Genomic DNA, 22,910 nt, shown 5'->3' with positions numbered 1-22,910 from the left:
GGGATCATGACCTGAGCCGAAGGCAGCAGCTTAACCCACTGAGCCACCCAGGCGCCTGTGATTACTTTTAATTAGTAATCTTTGATTACTTTTAAAAACTTTGATTACTTTTAATTAGTACCACTTCTTCATGAATTATAATTTAGTGGCTTCTTTTCTCCCCAGCATCCAACATTACTCATCAGTCTTTATTTTATCATTCATCTTGTAAAATGGTACATTATATGTGTAGGTTGTTGCAGTATTTCACTATGATGCTTGGTGTGATGGTTTATTGTTTGTATATATTACTTATAATGGCAATTGGATAATTTCTCTTATTTTAATTTGCTTTCCTTAATAGTGACACAGTATAATAAAGATTCCCAAGTTCTGGTTTGATTGTTATTCCATAATGCTTCATGGAGTTTGGACAACTCAGCAAAACTGTGTTTCCATTGCCACCATTAGGAATGATAATGGGGCCACAGAAATATAGAGTTCCTTATTCCCCTAACTAGGATAGCTTGCATTTCATGTAAGGAATTATATACCTAGTAAAGTTTTAGCAACACTAGTGGCTTTCTTATGTCACCTAAATATTTTACCTCAAGAGTTGATTTAATATATATTTATCATTTACTGCATATGTGAAAGGCTCTGTACTAACTCCCAACAACAACAAAAAAAAATCTAAAAATGTAGATAAAATTCTTACTATTAAGGATTTTTTTCCAGTCTAGTTCAAAGATAAGACAAGTTTGTATATTTATAATGCAGGGTACATTGTCAAACATATTATTTAAAAGTATTCAGGAAATTTGAAGGAGAACTTTTTATTCACTTGAGGGAATCAGACAAAGTTTGTGGATGAGGTGGATTAGAGAATGGAATTAAAACAAGTAGTGATTTGGTTTGTGAGTAAAGAAAACTCCAAGTAGAATGATAGTGAAAATTGAAAATCAAGAAAATTGGGAGAAATAGTGGTGCAGTAGACAAAGAATATAGGTCAGATTTGAGTACAGTGAGAGGTCAGAACTACATTCAAGGCCAGACAGAGGAGTTTATGTGTACACTAAGTAGACTGTAGGAAGTCACAGACTGGTTGGTATAAAAAATATGTTTATAATTGAGGGGCAATAATATGAACAGACTGGTGCTTCAGGAAGACTAGTAATGACAGTAATGTGTACATTGGAGTTTATGGGAAAAAATGTGTTTTATTTTAGAAAAAAAATTCTGTGCTTTATTTTGTAGCTAATTTGAGATTTTGATATTTGGTTTTGTCTTATGAAATTAAAGAGAGAACTGAAGAATCGAATGTATCCATTGACATTCTAACCTCAAGACAGCTGTTTTCCTCAGACAAAGAAAGAAAATGTATGGCTCTTAATCAGAAGGAAGCTTATATTTTAGTGACACCACTTAAGTCTAAAAAAGTGATAGAACAAGAATGCATGAAGTATAATCTGTCCTGTGGCACCATTAAAGCAGTAACAGATTTTGCAGAGCCAAATCATCAGAAAGAAAGTAAAACAGACTTAAATGGAACTGTACATTTGATCAATAAGCCCACAAAGATTTTCAAAAATGCATTTGAGTATAGTGTAGATCAGAAAAATAAAAACAAGGAAGATTGCAATGAATGTGATTTGCTCACTGTCAACCAGAAAATCAAAATATCTCATCCTAAAAAGGAAAAGATGGTCACCTCCAATTTTAAGAAAAATACAAAGTTGTTACCAAAATTGAAGAAAACCAAAAAGGCATCTATGTCATTTTATGAACATCAGTCTTCATCAGATTTGTCTAGTGAAGAGAGCGAAACAGAAAAGCGAATTAGAAAGAAAGCTGAAATTGCTAAGAAAACCAGAGCAAGGAATACCAAAGAAACAGTGGTTCACCTAAGGAAAAGCACAAGAACCACCACAAGGAAAATCCCAGTGATTTCTGAATCTGAAACTGAAGAAAGTGAAAGTGAATTTTATATCAAACAAAAGAAAGCTAGATGTTCTGCTAAAGAAAATCTTCAGAAAGCTGGTATTAGGAAGGAGTCTCCAATTATTGAGGCAATGGGCTCTAATGAGACAAATAGGCATTCCTTTGAATGTTTTCCTGGTATAATTCAGGATGAAGAATGGAATGAGAAGGAATTACAGAAACTTCATTGGTAAGTAGTTAGATTTGACTTTTTAAAATATCTAGTGTGGCCACAAAACAGTTGAAGATGTAAAAATTCCAATAAAGAGCTGATGATTAGAGTGACCTCTTATCATTAATATGGAAGATATCCAAAAACACATGGAGAGAAATTTATACAAAGAATGGAGGGAGAATCTAGATAACTTCTGACTATGTGCTTTGTGGCCATAGTTGGCCACAGCTTCCATATGAACAAAAAAAAATTTAATCTTCCTTTCTTTCCCATTTAGTGTTTCAAGACAGCTACCCTCCCCCTCAAGAAAAGAGTAACTATGTGACTATGTAACTTGTGGTTGTCATTTCACACTGAACATGCATATAAAGTAATCCCATGTATACTTTATATAATTTTATTAAGGTGGGGAAAATACTTTAACAGAGAAATGCTGCTCTTATAGTTTTAGAAATATTTTTTAGTTAAATTTATAATTACAAAACTTTGAAGCTGAATTCAGACCTGTAGATTATTTAATATGGTCTTTTCCCCCTGCATTTACAAAGTAGAAATAGCCTGAGAAATTAGGTGATCCATCCACGGTTTCATGGTTAGTGCTGCTAATAAACCAAATATGATAAGAATTGGATTTAGCTACATAGACTTGACAAGCAATTTGAATGGTGCAGTAGCATTGGAAGCTAGAGCATAGTTGAACAATGGAGAGTGAATGAGAGAGTAAAGACAACCTAAGTGGATAACACAAGAATTGTCAGTGTTAGGGAACAAAAAAATAGGTAAGAGTGTGAATATAAGGGAAGATGTGTGTTTGGTTGCTTATTTGTTTGTAAGAGGACTCAGAGTATGGTGGTGAGCTAATGGGAATGATCTAGTAGAAAGAAAGGAAGATGTGATTGGTAAGAGAAAAGATAGAAACATACCACGATCGGTGATTCATTTGCTTGAGTGCTCCCTAACCTTGTAATATTTGGAATTCATTTTCAGATCTACCTTCTTGAAACACTGTTCTTGAAATCTCTGTGCTATGTTCCTTCTCTTTCATTTTCCTAAATGTTCCTTCTCTGTCTTATTTTCAGGCAGAGAATTTTCCTTCTTCTCCAAAGTCCTTTGTTTTGGGTGCTTTCTTGCTAAGATAATCTAGTCTTCAGTGATCTTTTCCTTTCATAGTTCTAACTTTACTCTTTGAACAGGGATTCCCAAATTTGTATCCCTAGTCCTGAATTCTTGTATTTAGATTTGTTTCCCATGGGGCACCTGGTTGGCTAAGTTGGTTACACATCTGCTTTGGGCTCAGTCATGATTCCCAGTCCTGTTTCTCTCTCTCCCTCTGACCCTCTGCCCACTTGTCTCTCTCTCTCACTCTCTTTCTTATAAATAAATAAAATCTTTAAAATATATATATATTTGTGTTTCCCTTTGCCTGTTGGGCATCTCTTCATAAATCTCACAGAGATTCTAACATAATATGTCAAAAACTAAACTTATTTTCCCCTGCCAGTCTACTTGGCCTGACATTCCTGATTTTGAAAATGTAATTCTTTCCATCAACTGTGTTTAAACTTTATCATTATTGATTCTGTTTTTAAATCAGAGGAGTTCTCAAGGAGCTATAGATTTTTCCACAGGATCATTCCATCTGCACTCTTTCTCTTCACACTACTCTTTCAGACTCCTTATGCCTGCCTGAACTATGGAAGTAGCTTTGTATTTTTACTTTGTTGTTTGCATCTGTGTAATCTGCTTTATGTATCTCCAGATTAATTTTAATGTAATGTAATGCTGTGCTTCTAACATCAGAAACCTGCCCTGCATTCTTACTAATCTTCAAATTATATAGAGATCCTTCTGTCTTGCAGTGACAGCATACAGTACTTCTACTTTAATTATCCTTTCCAGCTGTATCCCATCATTTTGTTATCATAACGGTTTTCAACCTTTACTCTATATCCATTTCATCTATGATTATTTTAATGAAATTAAGAATTTCGTTAAGAATGAAATTAAGATTCCAGTTCCCAAAAAGATAAGGAAAGCACATTCTAATGTTTTTTTGTGTGCAACTGTGAACAGAATGCATGGAACAGCTTTTTGTTGACTCAAGAAGCTAAATAGTAGCAGGCTGGTTTGGAAAGACTAGAATTTTAAGTACCACTGAAGTGAGGACGTAATTCTAGTTTTCCTTCTGGTATTCCTTAACCTAGATTAAGGCCACTTAAAATGTAGAAGTGGGCACTGAGGCATGGCTAAGAGTTCAAAGAAAAGCCCTCCACTTCTGGCTTGTGGAGAAGGAAAAGGGACTACTAGCACTCAGCAACGGTAGAAGTAGTCCCCCAGTTCTCTTTTTCTTTTCTCCTTTCCCTTACATCACAGTCCCCATGTAATCCTGCAAGGATGAAAATCACAGCAGCATGTGGGGCCCACGCGGACCTAAAGCTCTGAAAGTGGGAAACCTTCCTCCAGTTACATATAGGTCTCAAAAGGGGAGGGCAACTGGGGTTCCTTCGTGTCTCAGTTAAGTGTCTGCCTTCAGCTCAGGTCATGAAAGAAAAAGGTAGAGCTACCTGTGTTGGCATTTTTCTCTTTCTGTTCTTTGGGCTTGGCACTGCAGAAAGATAGTTGTATGAAGTGTACTGCAGAGCTGGGTAACTAAAGCGAACCAAAAACAGGAAGCACTGCAGGCCTGGCTTCAGAGCCATCTACTCCTCCTGCTTCATGCCTCTCATGTAGCCTGTTTCGCCAATAAAGGCACAGAATTCTTTAGTCAAAAATTTTTAAAAAGCTCCAGGAACTAAAATTGCAAAGGGAGGAGCTAGGGAAAGCAACCCTATATAAAGTTGTTTATGAACTTTTGAACTCACCCCTAAGTTGCAAATGTGAGGATCTGATACTAAACTGTATACCCAAGACTGACAACTGAACTGAGAGGTAGAGTGCCACCCAGTTTTTAAGCCAGCCAGCCACTTTGTATCCCCCACACAGGATATTTTAATAGCACTGCAAAGCTTTAAAAATAGAACATACTGAAACTACTACCACAAAAGACTGACTGGAATTTATAGCTCAGGTTACAACCAGATTGCCTGCTAAAACAAAAACATTAACATTTTGCATAGATAAACATGACCAAAAGTTTTACAGTATTTCAAAATGCCTAGGAAATAGTCCAGAATTACTCAGTATACAGAGAAACAGGAAATTTTCGATTTATTTAAAAAAAAAAAAAAAAGCTAATGTTGAGATGACACAGATGTTGTAATTATCTGAAAAGATTCTGAAGCAGGTGTATTAAAATTGTCCAGGAGGCTTTCCCAAGAGCTGACAAGATGGTGGACGTGGAACAGCAGAAGCACACCTTCTGCAAGTTCACCTTTGGCATCGCAGACCTTGACCAGCTGCTATACAGTCCTAGGAGGTTGTTGCAGATGATGTATGGTGCCTAGCTGCAGCGGAGGTGAAACTGGAGTTTGTGGGAGAAGCCATACTCACTGCTGGAGCACCTGTGCAAGACCAAGAAGGAAGCTCCCCCGCCACGGCATAATCCTGAGGTGCTCCTGCAGGACATGATCACCATGCCCAAGATGGTGGGCAATGGTGGGGGGGTCTAAAGTGGCAAGACCTTCAACCAGATGGAAATCAAGCGGGAGATGATTGGCCACTACCTGAGCAAGTTCTTCACCACCTACAAGCTTGTGAAGCACTGCAGGCCTGGCTTCAGAGCCATCTACTCCTCCTGCTTCATGCCTCTCATGTAGCCTGTTTGGCCAATAAAGGCACAGAATTCTTTAGTCAAAAATTTTTAAAAAGCTCCAGGAACTAAAAGCAACCATTCTTGAAAAGAACAGAAATTCAGAAAATTTGACAGAAGACAAAAAGGCTCAAATGAAAATTTTAGAACTGGGAAATAGAATAATCAAAATAAAAAACTTAGTAGATAGGCTCAGGAACAGAATGGAAATGATGAAGGAGACAGTCAATATCAGAAATGAAGGAATAAGAGAAATGGTAACTATCTGGGTAAATACAACATACTGTTTTCTTGAATTCTTTAGAATGTTTACTGGTTGATAGCCAATATTACATTGTATGGTGGAATTTTGAATATATGAAATTTAATACATAAAACAACAATATAGAGAGAGAAAGGATGAAGAGACTTATGGTAAATTTTCTGTTCTACTCAAAGCAGTAAAATATTGATTCTTAGTAGATGATTATGTTTGTAGTAATCCATAGAGCAACTACTAAGAGACTATAGAGAGGTATTTTCAAATATACATTATAGATATAATACTAAAAAAAATTTTAATCCAAAGAAGACAGAAAAGGAAAAATAGAGAAATAGAAAACAGAACAAAGCAGACAGCTAATAAAATTATTTAAATCCAAATATAATTATTTTAGTGGTCTGAACACACCATTTAAGACAGATTGTCAGCATGAATTTAAAAAATCCCTGCTGTATTGCCATGTAAGAGAACTTCAGAGGTGAATAGGTAACTTACAAGTGGAAAGATAGAAAAATACCATGGTAACTCTTAGCTGAAGTGGCTATACTAAAACCTGTCAAAGATTTTAGTGCCAAGAAAATTATCAAGGATAAAGAACATTACAAAATTAGAGAAATGTTAATTACTAGAAAAACAACAATCTTAAATATATATGCATCTAACTAAAAAAACCCTCAACATACATGAATCAAAATCAGAGAACTAAAAGGAAATGACTGAACTGAAAAGAGAGGTAAAACCACATTTACAGTTGGAAACTTAAATGCTTTTCTGTTGCAATTGATTGACTAGTAGACAAAAAATTAGCAAGGCTACAGAAGAACTGAACAACACCCATCAGCCAACTATCTAATCAACATTTATAGAATAGTCTACCCAAAAATAGGGGGAAAAATACATTTTTTTCCAAGGATAGGTGGATCATTCACTAGATTGAACGTTGACTAGGTCATAAAAACATCTTGACAGATTTAAAATAACTGGAGTCATGCGTAGGGTGTTTGTTCTTTGACCATAGTTGATTTAAACCACAAGTCAATAAAGGAAGGCTAACAGGAACATTTCCAAGCAGTTGAAACTTAAATAACACACTTGTGAATAATCCATGGGTCAAAGAGAAAGAGGTCTGGGGGAGAAAAGATACTGAACTGAACAGAAATGAAAAGATATGAAAATTTGTGGTATGAGCACAGAAGTTCACAAACAACTTTATGGGGTGGTTTTGTAGAGCTCCTCTCTGTTGATTTCTGTGGAACTTTCCACATAAATGAGTCATGGTACACTCTTAGAATGAATGGACTACTGGGTAATAAAAAGTAAGAACTACTGATGATGTAACAACCTGAATGAATTTCAGAGGCATGCTGAATGGGGAGAAAAAAAAAAGGCAGCTCAGAAGGTTACATCCTGTATAATTCCATTCTGGAAAGACAGAACTAAGAAAACATCAATGATTGCCAGTTATTATAGTAGTGGACACAAAGAGGAAGCGCTAGGAATTTTTTTCAGTGTAATGAAACTATTATGTATCCTAATTGTGATCATGGTTATACAAGTCTTTATATTTGTTAAGATTCATAAACCATATCCAAAAAGACAATTTTACTATGTTAACTTAGGAAAAAAATGTTAAGATGCCTATACTGCATACTCTTAAAATATTTATAGATGGCATGCTTGAGTTTGAGCTCTGCTTTTCTAGTTTTGTTTTGGTTTTGTTTTGTTTTTCCCCAAAGCTCTAATCCCAGCCATGCCTTTGAAATTTACCATACTACAAATACACTACTTTCTGTTCCCTAACTTGGCGTCCTGTCTCCTCATCTTCATTTCTTTGCAAATACTATTGCCATATTTTCACCTGTTGTATTTTATCCATCCTTCAAATTTTATCTCACATGTCAGTCACTCCTTCCTGTCACCTTTCTTTATCATCACTTATTCCTACTATCCCACTTAACTATATATAATGATTCTTTCTTAATTAGGTATAATACTTAATGCTTCTTAGAAAATAAAGTAATTCCAATCCTGACTGCATAGCACAACAATCACCTGAGAATCTTTTGAAAAATTCGAAGTGTTGGCACGTAAACCTACTAAATTGAAATCTTTAAGGGTAGAGTCTGTGAATCTATTTGCTTATTTTAATAACATTTGCTTGCTTGTACATTTGATGTAACCTCCTCAAGTGATTCTTAGTTGCATCCCACTATTTTGTACTCCTCATCACGCTTGTAATCTAGTTAGGAAGTAATTACTCTTAAGAGGTTTATGAAAGTATATCAGGGTAATCTGACTTAGCTTAAGGAGATACTTGAACTAAGATCTGAAAGACAATAATTATTTAAGCCAAATTTTCATGATAAGTTCATTTTAAATAAAACAGTAGAATAAAAGTGGAAAGGAAGAAAGCGTATTTACGAATACTGAAAGAAGGCCAAAATGATCAGAGTACAGAAAATGAGGGCAGAGACAATACAAAATAAGATAAAAAAGACAACAGTGTGAAAGTCATAGTAAATACTTTGGTTTTTATGCTAGTGAGTTATAAACGCAAGTTATATTTTTCTCCCTGTTATCTATAATAGCAAGTTTTAAGTAGGATTGGAGTTACATTATATTTGCTTTTTAACATTATCTGGGATAAAGTAGAGATGTGTTAATTTTAGAGTAATTAAATGCATTAATTATTTTTATTATGAAAAATAGTCCTGGCAGTTCTATACTTGCAAATTAATTATGTACACAATAGGGAAGCCTGAGCCTTCCATTCCTTTTAGTTCTTCACTTTAGAACACCTGTGGAATAATTAACTGCAAAAAGTGGAGCATTCATTAGTGTTTAATGCTTGTAAATATTTGTCTTCCTTTTATGCACGGAGAGAGTAGTATTCTATAGTCAACTTGTCCTTTCACAAGAGCTGATTTGTATAGATTTACAATTAGATTAATTTATTAAGTAATACCCTAAACTCATCATTTCCTAATTATTTTACTGCATTTTATTATTACTGTCTATGCCTTAAGGTTCTTTACATCAATTATATCTATATCGTGGAAATCCTGTATAATTGTGTCTTATCACACATTTCTTACTGCACATTCAGGGACATTATGTTGGTAGCTTAAAATCAGCCACAATAGAGGTATTTACCATATAGAAATTGGCAAAAACCCTATGAATAAAGGACTTTTTAACCCCAGAGGGCTTGTTTTTAAAATTTACCAGCATAATGCTGTATAGGTTAATTGATGAGTTAAGGAGATCTTTTCTGGCTGAACTGTCAGCTTAACCACAATATGTAAAATCTGTTGGGGGGGGGGAGGAGAAATATGTGTACCAGTTTCTAAATATTTACAAATAAACTTTCAGAATATAACTCATTTATTAAATTTGGTGACTACCTTATATTGACAGTTTTTTTTCTCTTTCAATTTTTATTTCCCTCAATTATATATAAAATATTGTATTCTGTAAATTATGATAGATTGAGAGCAAGAATAACACTTTTTGGTAAGAATTTATAACTTGAGAATATATAGCAACTAAGAACTCATTCTCCAATATACTTAGCACCAGTAAGATTAGTCATGCTTGAGTCCCCCAGAAGATCAGATCACCGATAGTTAGACTTAGGAAAAAGATGTTGAGAGACCTGAGATGAATTTCAGGTTTCATAGAATACAACAAAATAGAAGATACATACCAAATATGTAAAATTACATCTTCATATTTTAAACACTCAAGTAAGTTACTGAATGGAAGGAATAGTTTCTTCTTCCCAGTTATCTAGAATGGTTTTGGTTAAAATTCCTTTAGCTCAGTAAGTCTCATTGGTTTAGTGGTATCCATTCAGGAAGTTGTTTTTGTTAATTTGAATTTCTTGTTCTTTAACTGGTTTTGGTCTTCTGTAGTGCTTTTGCATCTCTTCCAAAGCACAAGCCTGGTTTCTGGTCAGATATAGCTATGGCTGTAGGTTCTCGATCTGCTGAAGAATGCCAGAGGAAATACATGGAAGATCCAAGAGAAAAAGGATCCCAGAAACCTGTCACTAAGAAAAAAACAGTCAGTCCCAAAGGCCAAAATGGTAACCTTTGTAAATTGTTTTTTCCTAGTTCTCAATATTGATTTCTAATCACTCACTAGATACATTTATCTATGTATTGTCATCTTACAGGTATTTTCTCCAAATTTTATACCTAGAAAGAATTCTAAAGATCATCTGTTGAATTTTTTTTACATCTTATGCAGATAGTTAATCCCATCAATAGTAGCCTTAGTAGCCTTATGCTTTGAATTTATTCTAGAAAATCTCCACTTAGATCCAGAGATTTCAGTATCTGGTTTATTTTTCTAAGAGTCTAATTTGAGGCCACTTGGTTAGGGTCCCCTAGAAATTCATAATAAAATTCAAATTAATTTTTCATATTCCCCAGGAGTACACATTCCTGCTCAAGCCTTATGACATAGTTTATACTATGCTTTGGAAATATTCTATCCCTGTCCTAATTCAATAAGGTTTATATTTTTTACAAAATCAATAAATTGGGCATTCAGCAAAGGGAATGTAGGAGGTAACCTTTCTTTCCTTCTGGGTAAAGACCTTTTCCACCTTACCCTGGCTGATCTTATGTAGTTTCTTCATGAGTATTCTGTGGGCTAATTATATTGCATAGATCCTAATACAGAAAGAATCTTCTATTATATAGGAGATGTATTAATAGAGGATGCATTTACTTAATATAAATATACAATTTAGATTTTACGAAGTCTGTTAACTTTAGAGCATTACTATAAATTACCAAATCCTTATCAAAATGTTTTGCTGACTCCTAAGGCAAGATAGTTGATGCTGATAAGAAGCAAATTATTAAGATAACTGCCAAAGTGGGAACTCTTAAAAGGAAGCAGCAAATGAGGGATTTTCTGGAACAGTTGCCAAAAGATGATCATGATGATTTTTTCAGTACGACACCTTTGCAGAATCAAAGAGTACTGGTAAGTGTCTTAAGTTCATGAAATCATTGCTTTCTTTATATTGACTTTTTACATCCTTTTTTTTTTTTTTAAATATTTTATTTATTTATTTGACAGAGATCACAGACAGGCAGAGAGAGAGGAGGAAGCAGGCTCCCTGCCAGGCAGAGAGTCCGATGTGGGGCTCAATCCCAAGACCCTGGGATCGTGACCTGAGCCGAAGGCAAAGGCTTTAACCCACTGAGCCACCCAGGCGCTCCTATCTTTCATTTTCATATATGGTTAGTGTTCATCCCTAATATTTAGGCCAAGGACTGATAGTTCCACAGACATGACTCAAAGTATAGTATAGGAAGCAGTCTGCCAGTACAGGCTCTTCTCATTAGTGTCCAGACTCTACACTTCAGTGAGTTTCAAAGGTAATGGGTATAGAGCCAAATTGAAAACCCAGAAATGTTAAAATAGGCTAAATGTATATATTTAAAATTTCATATGCAATGAGGCAAACTTATAAAATTATTTCTTACTGTATAGTAAATACAGTGGAGGGATTTAATGGCACATAAATTTTGTCATTTGTATAAATGAATTTTTATAGTATGAAAAATCATAATTAAAAACTTCAGGAGTTGGGGGCACCTGGGTGGCTCAGTCAGTTCAGCCACTGCCTTTGGTTCAGGTCATGATCCCAGGTCCTGGGATCTAGCCCCATGTCGGGCTCCCTGCTCAGCGAGGAGCCTGCTTTTCCCTCTCCCTCTGCCTGCTGCTCTGCCTACTTGTGCTCTCTATCTCTCTGTCAAATAAATAAAATCTTTAAAAAAATAAAAATAAAAAAATTAAAACTTCAGCAATTGGGAAAAAATATTTACAAAATATAATGCCAGTGTTTATAATTAATTCAGGTGTTATTAAAATTAATAAAATTTGTCAACAGGTGCCTGGGTCGCTTAGTTAAGTTAAATGTCTGACTTTGGCTTGGGTCGTGATCTCAAGGTCCCGGTATCCAGCCCTGAGTCAGGCTCCCTGCTCAGTGGGGCATCTGCTTCTCCCTCTCCCTCTGCCCTTCCCCCCACTCATGCTTGCTGTCTCTCTCTCTCTCAGATAAATAAAATCTTTAAAAAAAACATGTCAAATTGGGGAGGGTACGTGCTATGGTGAGTGCTGTGAAGTGTGTAAACCTGATGATTCACAGACCTGTACCCCTGGGGCTGATAATACATTATATGTTTATTAAAAAAAATGTTTAAAAATTATAAAACAAAATGTCAAGATTGCAGGGAAAAAGTGGGCATGAAAAAATTTCAAAAGACTGAATACTTGGGGAGGTGGTTATATTAGCTTACAATCAAAAGAAAACTAAGTATATGTATATATTCTAAGTTACACTCTTTTGTAAAAATGAGTTAAAATATCCACTAACAAAAGCAGTGGAGATAATGATGTAGCCATACATTAGTGGATGTAAAATGAATCATACCCTTTGGAAAGCATCATGGTCTTGTTAAAGAACCATTAGATTAATTGTATTCATTGGAATTTATCTTAAGAAATTCAAAAGAAGCCAAAAATCTTTTTTTTTTTTTAAGATTTTATTTATTTGAGAGAGGGAGAGCAGAGAGGGAGAGCCAGCCTCCCCACTAAACAGAGAGTGCAACGTGGGGCTCAGTCCCAGGACCTTGAGATCATGACCCAAGCTAAAGGCAGATGCTCAACCAACTGAGCCACCCAGGCACCCTGAAGCCAAAAATCTTGACAAGGATATTCATGGCAGGTTGATCTTTACAGTAGCAAACTAGAAGCAAGATAAATACAATATAAATATTAACTGCAAATTTGAGACTATGTCTTGAATATAAATGTAAATGTTAAAGAGTAGTAAGATTAATGCAAAAATGGATAGATACAACTCATTGAAATGTAAAAATTCAAAGAGTTGTTTTGTTTTAGTGAGCTAAACTTAAGTAGTTTTTAAATTTACTCAATTTTTTAAAAATTTACTCATTTCTTCATATTGTTACATCATCTCCAATACTAAAAAGTTACACAATGCTTTAAGAATTTAGTAACATCATTTTCTGGGGTCTTTTAGCCTACACAAATAAAGGAAGATATTTTAAGGGAGCCATCTGAGGCTCTTACTTTGTTTCCTACATAACAGCCATGGTCTTTTTGGGGTTATATCCGTTATATAATTCTACCATCATTTCAGGCTTCTCTAAGGTTTTAATGTATCAGAAGGTAAAATCTTAAGGATTGAATTGTTTATTGGAAATATATATACACAAAAGTTTAATATTGCTTGAATTCCTATTAAGTGCCAAGCATAATAATCAATGAATTAGTTCTGTTTTGTTCTGTTTACACAGAGGTAAGCAAACCATGACCCATGGGTCAAATCTGACAGGCCACATTTTTTAGAAACAAAAAATTTTATTAGAACACAGACATGTTCACTGTTTACTCAGCTATGTCCCCTTTCATGCTACAACAGCAGAGTTGAATATTTGGGACAGAGACTGTGAGGTCCACAAAGCCTAAAATATATATTGTCTGACCCTTTACAGGAAATATTTGCTGACTCCTGGTCTTTTCACAACTTTTAGAAATAGGCGTCATTGTCTCTGTTTAACACAATAGAACCAAAATTTTTTAAAGGCTCTGTTCTGTAACCACTAATATGTTCTCTCAGCTGGAAAATTTAAGGAGGAAAACAACTTACTAGCCCACCCAAAAACATTTAGTGATAATGAGAAATGCCATTTTTAGGGTTGTCTGCTGGCTGGTAATAAATATTTGTTTTCTAGTTGCCAAGTCTCCAGGATAGTGCAGAAGAGGATGATATTCTGCCAAGTATGGACAAAAATCCAGCAACTCCATCATCAGTTGTCTTTCCATTGGCAAAAACTCCACAGTGTCAACATGTCAGTCCTGGCATGCTAGCCTCTGTAAATAGGTAAATGGGCATATGATACTGTAATTCTCTGCATCAGCATTTAACATTTCATGAGTTGGATAGTAGATGTCAGTAATAAGAGTTACCATTGAAAAAAATCAAGAAAGAATAGTTCTTAAAAGTCAAGGATAAACAAGTAGGGACAGTATAGGGACACAGCTCACACTTTACATCAGGAAAATTCCAAATGGATCAAAGTTTTGCATAACATATTACACTATAAAATAAACCATAAGAAACCTTGCAGGATTATTTGATAATCATTGATTAGTAAAAGTCTTTTCAAACTATGATGCAAGACTCAGAAGACACTAACAAAAAGAATCATAAAGTCAACCAGGGAAACAGTTTTCCCCTACCAACCACCATAAGCAATCAAAAGATAAACAGTGAAGAAAAAAAATAAACAGTGATCTGTCAAAAGAATATATGAAATTCATCAAAGGAAAAGGCTAATTTTCCTAATGCAGCACTCCTAAAAATTAAGAGGAAAGGAAAGCCATTCTCATGCATTACTAGTGAGAAGGTAAATTAGTATAGTGTCTCTAAGAAGCAGTTTTTCAATATTTGTCAAAATTGTGAATACACATGCTCTTTGACCTAGCAGTCCTGCTTCTCCAATAGTGAATGCACAGCTTATTAGAGTATTGTTTATAATAGCAAAAGACTAGAAGCAACTCAAATTCTAGTCAGATAAACTCTGGTACATTATGTAGCCATAGAAATTAATGAAGAAATTCTTTAGGTACTATTTTGGTAAAATGTTCGAGATGTATTAAGTGAAAAAAGTTAGATGCAGTGAATTATTTGGCTGTGTGTGTACTTGCATATGTTATATGTGCATATATATGTGTGTGTGTGTATGTATATATACATATATATGTAATTGCTTTCCTTTTATTAAATATATCTGGAAGAATATATAAGAAACTGAAAAGATTAATGATCCCTACAAAAAGGAACTAAGATCACTTGTAGATGAAAATAAGAGGGAAACTTTTTGAATTTTGAACTATGTGAATATAGGAACTACTTGAAATATAAATAAAATTAAGAAAAATCAGGGGTGACCAACATTCAATAACACAGAGAAAAGATGGAAAGTAATAAATAAGAGGCCTGAAAATAAGCCATTCCATTTGACAGTCAAGCAGGACAATGCTGATTTTATGAAAAGTAATTTCCATGGTTTGAGGCAGAAGCCAAATAATAATGACTGTGAAAAAAAGTATTCAGTCCTCTCTTAGAGCTTAATGAAATTTTAATTTGCATTTACTTGGTAAAATCATAATTTTCCCCCAGCAATCCACAAATTATTTTTGGTTTATTTTTTATTTGGTATTCATTGCAAGTGAAAGTATATTGAGAGTATAATTTTGGACAAAGTTTTTGGTAAGCACTTTGGCCAAATCATCAAAAATTTTAAAATATTTATCCCTTTGGCCCTTGAATTTTGTTAGTCATTTTATGAGGAAATGTATTTGGGGAAGTATGTTATGTACATCTGTATGAACAAAGACGATCATTATGAAACAATACTGGAAATATGGAAATGACCTAAATGTCCAATAAAGTTAAATTAGAATTTGTCCATATAATAGAATAATATGTAGAATAGAATAATAGAATAATATGTCCATATAATAGAATACATATGATATATAAATATATTTAATATATTATATATTTATATATAATAGATATTATTACATTATATATAATGTAATTATATATTCATATATTTTATATAAATATATTATACATGTATATATGTAATATATTTGTACATATTTTAAATATATATTATATATAGAAAATATAATATTATTATATTCTATGAATCATGCCTTCAAAGAATATTTTTTTTTAAGATTTTATTTATTTATTTGACAGAGATCAGAAGTAGGCTGAGAGGCAGGTGGTGGGGGTGGGAAGCAAGCTCCCCACTGAGCAGAGAGCCCAATGCAGGGTTTGATCCCAGGACCCTGAGATCATGACCTGAGCTGAAGTCAGAATTTAACCCACTGAGCCACTCAGGCGCCCCAACCTTAAAAGAATTTTTAACAACAAAGAATAATGTTCAGTTGATTATAGATTATAAACAGTATCCCAATTTACATAATATATTCAGAGAGGAAATTTCTTGACTAAAAACATCACTAGCCATTATCCCTCACTGAATGACTTTTGGTTTTTGGGTGGTTTTTGGTTTTCTTTTATATCACTTTTACAATGATGGCAATACATCTTTTTTTCCCCCCAATGGAACACATGGTGGACTCATTAATATCATGAATATATCTCTGAAAACTTTGAAAAAATGAGTTTCCTAAGCCTCCTTTTAATTTTAAATAATGAAACAGTTTTTATCACTTCAGAAGTGACTTTTTTGTACAGGACAGCAGGCTCATGGGGTGCTGATCCTGAACAGCTGGCCAGGCTTATTCACTAGCTATACAGCAGTGTTTGTGGTTCACATTAATATCTTAATACAGTCATATATTTAGAAATTTCAACATGTCATAGCTTTATGGTTGCTTCCAGATTATCATAAAGGATATTTGATCATAAAGGATCTTGAACTCAAGAGAGAGAATTAGAATTGGTGTTCAGTTGGTATTTACTGTTATAAGCAAGACTACGAACCGTAGGGAGAAATGGGAACAACCAATCTGTTTAGGTTCAGTTTGTGTCTGTAACTGAGCCAAGTATTTGCTAAGAATGAGAAGGGGGAAAATAAACTAAAAAGAAACGCCTCAACATTTAGTTGGAAGCTATAAATTGAGGATTTTCATCACCAGGTATATCCTTAAAGTGGCTAACTGTTAAGATTCAATCTCGATAGGGAAGGAAATGAACAGTAGAAGGTAGTGAGAGGTCTTAAAGGGAGTCCAGGGACAAGTCGTCTCAGTGAACTTTGGAAAAAAGAGCAAGATAATGATTGGAAAGAACACAAATGGGACAATGAGCAAGAAGCAAAACCTTAATTTCCTAGAATATTCTTACTCAGTGTTTCCTTTAAAATGTTAGGTTGAAGCGTTTTGTCCATTTCCATTAGTACACTGTTGTCTTAAGAATGGAAAAGACAGGGGCGCCTGGGTGGCTGAGTGGGTTAAAGCCTCTGCTTTCGGCTCGGGTCATGATCCCAGGGTCCTGGGATCGAGCCCCACATCGGGCTCTCTGCTCTGCTCAGCGGGGAGCCTGCTTCCTCCTCTCTGCCTGCCTCTCTGCTTACTTGTAATCTCTGTGTCAAATAAATAAATAAAAATCTTTTAAAAAAAAAATGGAAAAGACAAATACACTTTTCCTGTTTTTAAGTTTTTATTTAAACTCTAGTTAGCTAACATACAGATTAATATTAGTTTCAGGTGTACAATATAGTGATTCAGTACTTCCATAGGACACCCAGTGCTTAACTGGGTGGACACAAGTATGCTCCTTAGTCCCCATCACCCATTTAGCCCATCCCTCCCCCATCTACCTCCCTTTTGGTAACCATCAGTTTGTTCTGTATAGTTAAGAATCTGTTTCCTGGTTTGCCTTTCCCCACCCCACCTCCCAGTTCATCTATTTTGTTTCCTAAATTACAAGTCTGAGTGAAATCACATGGTTATTTGTCTTTCTCTTATTTTGCTTAACATGCTTTCTGGCTCCATCCATGTTGTTGCAAATGGAGATTTTAATCTTTTTTATGGCTAGGTTATATTCAATTTTATATATATGCCACATTTTCTTTATTCGTCAATTGATGGATACTTGGGCTGTTTCCATGATTTGGCTATTGTAGGTGATGCTGCTCTTAACATTGCAGTGCAGTATCCCTTTGAGTTAATATTTTGTATTCTTTGGATAAACACCCAGTAGTGCCATAGCTGGATCATAGGGTAGCTCTATTTTTAACATTTTGTGGAATATCAGTACTATTTTTCACGTGGCTGTACCAGTTTGCATTCCCACCAACAGTGCACAAAGTTCCTCCTTTCTCCACATCCCCAATACCTATTGTTTGTGTTGATTTTAGTCATTCTGACAGGTATGAGGTGATATCTCATACTTTGATTTTAATTTTCATGATGATCAGTCATGTTGAGCATTTTTTTCATGTGTTTGTTGGCCATCTGGAGTCATTGGGGAACTGTCTATTCATGTCTTCTGCCTGCTTTTTAATTGGATTATTTCTATTTTGGGTGCTGAGTTGCAGAAGTTCTTTATATATTTTGGATACTAACCCTTTATCAACTTCCCAGAAAATATACTTTTCCCCAGAAAATGTACTTTTTAAAGATCAAAACACATTTTAAATTAATTTTGTCAATTGCTATTCAGGCTGTGGAGAGAAGTATGATAGTTAATGTTGACTTAAAATTTTGTATTCAAACAGGAATGATTGTGATAAATATGTCTTTCGTATGCAAAAAAACCATAGAAGTAAAGGTGGCATTGTCTGGGGCAATATCAAGAAAAAAGTAAGTTTATTTATTCTTCATTTATTCATCACCTTTATGGAATAACTATAATATATGGCAGACTGTGAGAGTTATATGTAAAAGTTCTTGCCCTCAAAGTAGTTACTCTTAGAGAATATTATTTATGGAGGTAAAATGAAGAACCCCTTTGTCTCCTGATTGTATATTCCTTCTGACCAGATTATAGCAATTTCTTCCTCCCTCACCCATGTTGAAATATTTATATTGCACACTTGCTCTAGATTATAATTTTTCTCAGAGAGTTTGTAAACTAAACATTGGGATTACATAATCCTGTCCAATCTCTATGGGTTTCCTTTGTCCACAGGAAATGGTAGATACTTAAAATCAGCCTGGAGACTAAATTCTTTAAAAGAAATCTCCAGTATTGAGGGTGCAGACAGACTCAATGATTCTTAGATTTCCTTTTTCCAGTCCCACATTCCTGAGACCAGAGAATGAAATTGTGGTTTGTTGCAAAGGATCTGGAATCATCATAGTGAGAAAGACTTGGCTGGCTTCTAGTCTCTGTTTCACCAGTGAAAAGTTGGATTGTTTTGACAACTGTTTCACAAACTCAAATGTGGCCAAGAGTCACTTAGGGATCTTGTTAAACAGATTCTGAACCAGTAGATTTGAGATTTCTACATTTCTAAGGCTTCGGATGATATAATGTCTATGTTGCTGTCCATAGACCATACTGAGTAGTAGCAAGATCTTAATCCACTTCGTCTGTTCACATGGATAAATCTATAAGAACCCTTCCTATTAAGAATTTTTCTTTGTATTTCTGATAATCATCCTAACCAGTATTGGACTTCTTTTCTTCTTAATGTGTCAAAATGGGAGCAATCTACTGAAATATAATAATATCCTTGTGATTTAGTCCTATTTTTTTCACAGACTAGTATTTTGTAGCTAGTGTGTGAGGACAGAAAGAGCAAAGGATTTAGTGTTAAAAATTCTGATTTCAAGATTTGACTTCCCGTACCAGCTTTATAATAAGACAAACTGTTTGGGCTTTCTAATCTCATTTTATTCACGTATGGTTATCATTGATGAGGGAATCATGGGTTTAGTGTCCTTGAATGATTTTGAGAGCTAAATGATAGAATAGTGGTTTTAACTCATTTCACAAGAAAAAGTACATTTATATCACAATCTGATCATGGGTTTGTATCTGAAAAGTTTGAACTATATTTACCTTTAGTACAGTGGATATACCCTGTCATATTTTCTATTCTATTCCTTTTCATTTTTTAAAGATAGGCAGCCATGGCCAAAAGTTTAAAAGTCATTGATGTAATAAGTATGTATTATACATTTAAAATTTGTCATTTAAGTTACCATTTTAGACAAGAATTTAAATTCTGCTAGTGTAATGTAATGGATTGAGTACTTAGATTTTGGCAACTGTCCAGAGGCCCACAGACTATCCCGTCACTTCTGCAGCATTAGTTTGTAATATTTTCTTATAAGTCATGTTTGCCAGCAATGGGAAAAACACTGAATAAGTATTCTTGCCGCAGATAAATTCAACTTAAAATTAGACATTTCACAGATAATTATAATGTGATTAGGTATCATTATAGGCATGTGTTCAAGGTACTTGGGGTGAAGCATGCTTATTTTGTCTATGTTTGAGGCAGAATTCACAGAAGGTACTATTTACTATTAATATAAACTTTCTTGCAGGTTGAAACGGATTTTTTAACTCCAACATCAAAGAAAGAAACCCTGTTTAACAAAGGTAAGTTATTTTTCTTTTGTAGCTTAATCTATTATAAGATAACCTCATTATTAACATGGTACATGAAATTAACTGCTCTCAAATGGGCCAGACTTAAACTATTCAGTTTCTCAGTTCTTTTCAGTTTCTTTGAAATTACTTTTAGAAGTATACTAATCTTTATTAAATTTCTCTTTACAGAATTAGGAGGAAATTCTGGTATTGGAAAACTTTTCACTAATGCTATGGAGTCTTTAGATGAAGAAGACAAAGATTATTATTTTTCAAATTCTGATTCTGCATAGTAAAAATGAGAAAATATTTCCAGGATTTTTATCAAGAAGCAGATATCTGTATCTTCTTTTGGAATATATGTATTTTCCTTATAACATACCTTCATATGAAATTGTGGAAGGTTTTAGGAGTTTGTATTCAGAATAAACATCCTCCTGTAAATATTGCTCATTGCTGCAGGTTACTAAAATTTAAGGACAGTTGTTTTGCTTGTATAGATATTTGTAAATTTCTGCAATATTAAAATATTCTAGGGGTACCTGGGTGGCTCAGGGGTTAGAGCCTCTGCCTTCGGCTCGGGTCATGATCACGGGGTCCTGAGGTCAAGCCCCATGTCGGGCTCTCTGCTCGGCAGGGGGCCTGCTTCCCCCCCCCCCGCCTGCCTCTCTATTTGTGATCTCTGTTAAATAAATAAAATCTTAAAAAAAATTCTAGATAAGTCTCGCTTAAGCATCCAAGTCTGCTTACTTTAAGAAAATCATGTTCCAGATTTTTTAAAAGCTTCCAAGAAAATATTGCTCCCTTTAGGAATAGGGTTGGGGAGGGAGAATGAAAAGTAGACTGGATTGCTGGGTACTGGATACTAGGTACATGAAAATGTCTGAGTTAGCATTTGTTATCACTTGGTATACAAGCCAGAATTGATTTAATGTTTAAATTACATGTTATTGAAACTAACGTGACACTCTTTCTCCAGATTTTTTTCTTAAAACTTGTGATTAGCATACCTATGAAACCTATATAAATTTAATTTATTGCTTTTTCGTTATTTTATTAGGTAGAATCAGAGAACAAATTTTGTTGCATTACGCCTTATTTACATATGCAGACATTGGTCTCAAAAAGACTGGATTAGGCAAACATTCAAGTAGTTGAACTACATTGTAAGAAGTTAATAAACCATGTTATAGTGAACATTTTCTTTTCAGCTCCTTTAGAAATAGACATTATTTAGCTCATTTTGCCACTGTGTTTTGAAATTTGACATACAATATTTTTCCTGTGGTTATAGTATATATTCACTTACCCTTTCTCTCCAGTTAGATTGTTCAAATAAACTTGGTTTGGTTTTATAATATTTGTATTTTGGTTGTTGTTGTTTGATTACTGGATCATAAAAAGTAAATAAATATGCACTTTGTTATTGATTCAGCTTGTTGCCTCAAAAATTCTCAGAACTTTTAGTAAAAAATATGTTTTCTTGTTTCTTAAGAATTTAGTCAGTAACAATCAGTTGTATAACTATTAAACTTTTGGAAACATAAGATTTGAAAAGAATATTGCTGAGATACTAGACTGAGTTCATAATTGTTTCTGCCACAAAGACTTAGATGTAGAATGGAACAAATGAAGAGATTATCTTAGTGAAATACAGTTTTATGCCAATATTTGGTATAATACCATGTTGTTTAATGTTAATGGATAGTGTTTTTAAGGAGTTAGAGGGTACTTAAATTCCATAATGGGAAACAAAAGGATAATTTTGATATAGCACAGACTTAACACCCTAAAGTGTGGCCTTCCCCCCCTTCCCAATTCCCTTTTTTGTCCTGCTAGAACTCATTCAGTGTCCTTCCTAGTCTACTTTACCGTATCCCACCTGCCAGGTACTTGGTTAGTTCCATTTCTTTCCATCAGGTCATAAGATAAACTAGTAAGCCTTAAAGTAACCTCCAAAGGAAACTTAAAAATAGGCTTAAAGATGGATTAATAATCAGTAAGGTTGACAGTTAAGTGCTACCAATGAAAGTATAAAGAAGACTACTGCAGCTTAAATATGGATAGAGTTCTTCTGTACACGGCAAGCATAAATAAATAAAATCCTCTAGGTTGTCTCCCTCACACCAGGTTAATTAATAGAATATTTTGTCTGGTGGTTGGACACAAAGAATATGAGCACACTGGTGTCTGCATGGGAGGTGCTGCAAGGTGGTCATCATTCCCAGGTCAGTGGGAAGTTGTTGAGGAACTGCATGCTTCTGGAATGCAGCTAGGGCATGGTACCACCAAATGTCCCCCACCCCTGCACCACTGACAACAGGTAGCAGGAATAAGCAGCAGCAGAACAGCAAACTGGAGCCAGAAAGAAGCCCCTTCCTTCTACTGATAAAGCTTAAATCATGCCCACTGTAGGGAGAAATGTTCAAAAAGTCCAGTCCGTTATAGCAAGATTCCAAAGGGTAAATTTGAGCCTGAAAGAAAAATAAATCGATGCTTGCACATGAGCCAATAACTTCTAGAATTTCTCACTTCGACAGAATTATTGAACAGTAGAACTATGAAATCTGCTGCTCTAAGTAGAATTAAGAATTTATACTACCACAAAGAAGCTAAGCTCACAATTAAG

General features: G+C 34.6%; 1 protein-coding gene across 3 annotated transcripts in view; it reads left to right on the top strand.

Annotated features, from left to right (window-relative positions):
• Positions 1 to 21,641, top strand: part of MIS18BP1 (MIS18 binding protein 1) — a 46,832-nt gene extending 25,191 nt beyond the window's left edge. Inside the window, exons 10-16 of one of the 3 annotated variants that reach the window (XM_013055860.2) lie at positions 1,282 to 2,149; positions 10,059 to 10,231; positions 10,982 to 11,142; positions 13,926 to 14,074; positions 18,456 to 18,540; positions 20,236 to 20,290; positions 20,471 to 21,641. In XM_013055860.2, coding sequence (XP_012911314.1) covers positions 1,282 to 2,149; positions 10,059 to 10,231; positions 10,982 to 11,142; positions 13,926 to 14,074; positions 18,456 to 18,540; positions 20,236 to 20,290; positions 20,471 to 20,574 — 1,595 coding nt within the window. In that variant the 3' untranslated portion in view covers positions 20,575 to 21,641. Of the gene's footprint in view, positions 1 to 1,281; positions 2,150 to 5,436; positions 6,140 to 10,058; positions 10,241 to 10,981; positions 11,143 to 13,925; positions 14,075 to 18,455; positions 18,541 to 20,235; positions 20,291 to 20,470 lie in introns of those variants that run through there. The other 2 variants (XM_045069093.1, XM_013055864.2) reach the window with 2 other exon arrangements.
• Positions 21,642 to 22,910: the final 1,269 nt, after the last annotated feature.

This window comes from Mustela putorius, unplaced genomic scaffold (assembly GCF_011764305.1).
Source record: "Mustela putorius furo isolate JIRA1106 unplaced genomic scaffold, ASM1176430v1.1 tig00000129_pilon_pilon_pilon, whole genome shotgun sequence".
Lineage (NCBI taxonomy): Eukaryota > Metazoa > Chordata > Mammalia > Carnivora > Mustelidae > Mustela > Mustela putorius.
Note: the sequence above shows the minus strand (reverse complement) of the source record. Positions and strands in the feature narration are given on the sequence as shown.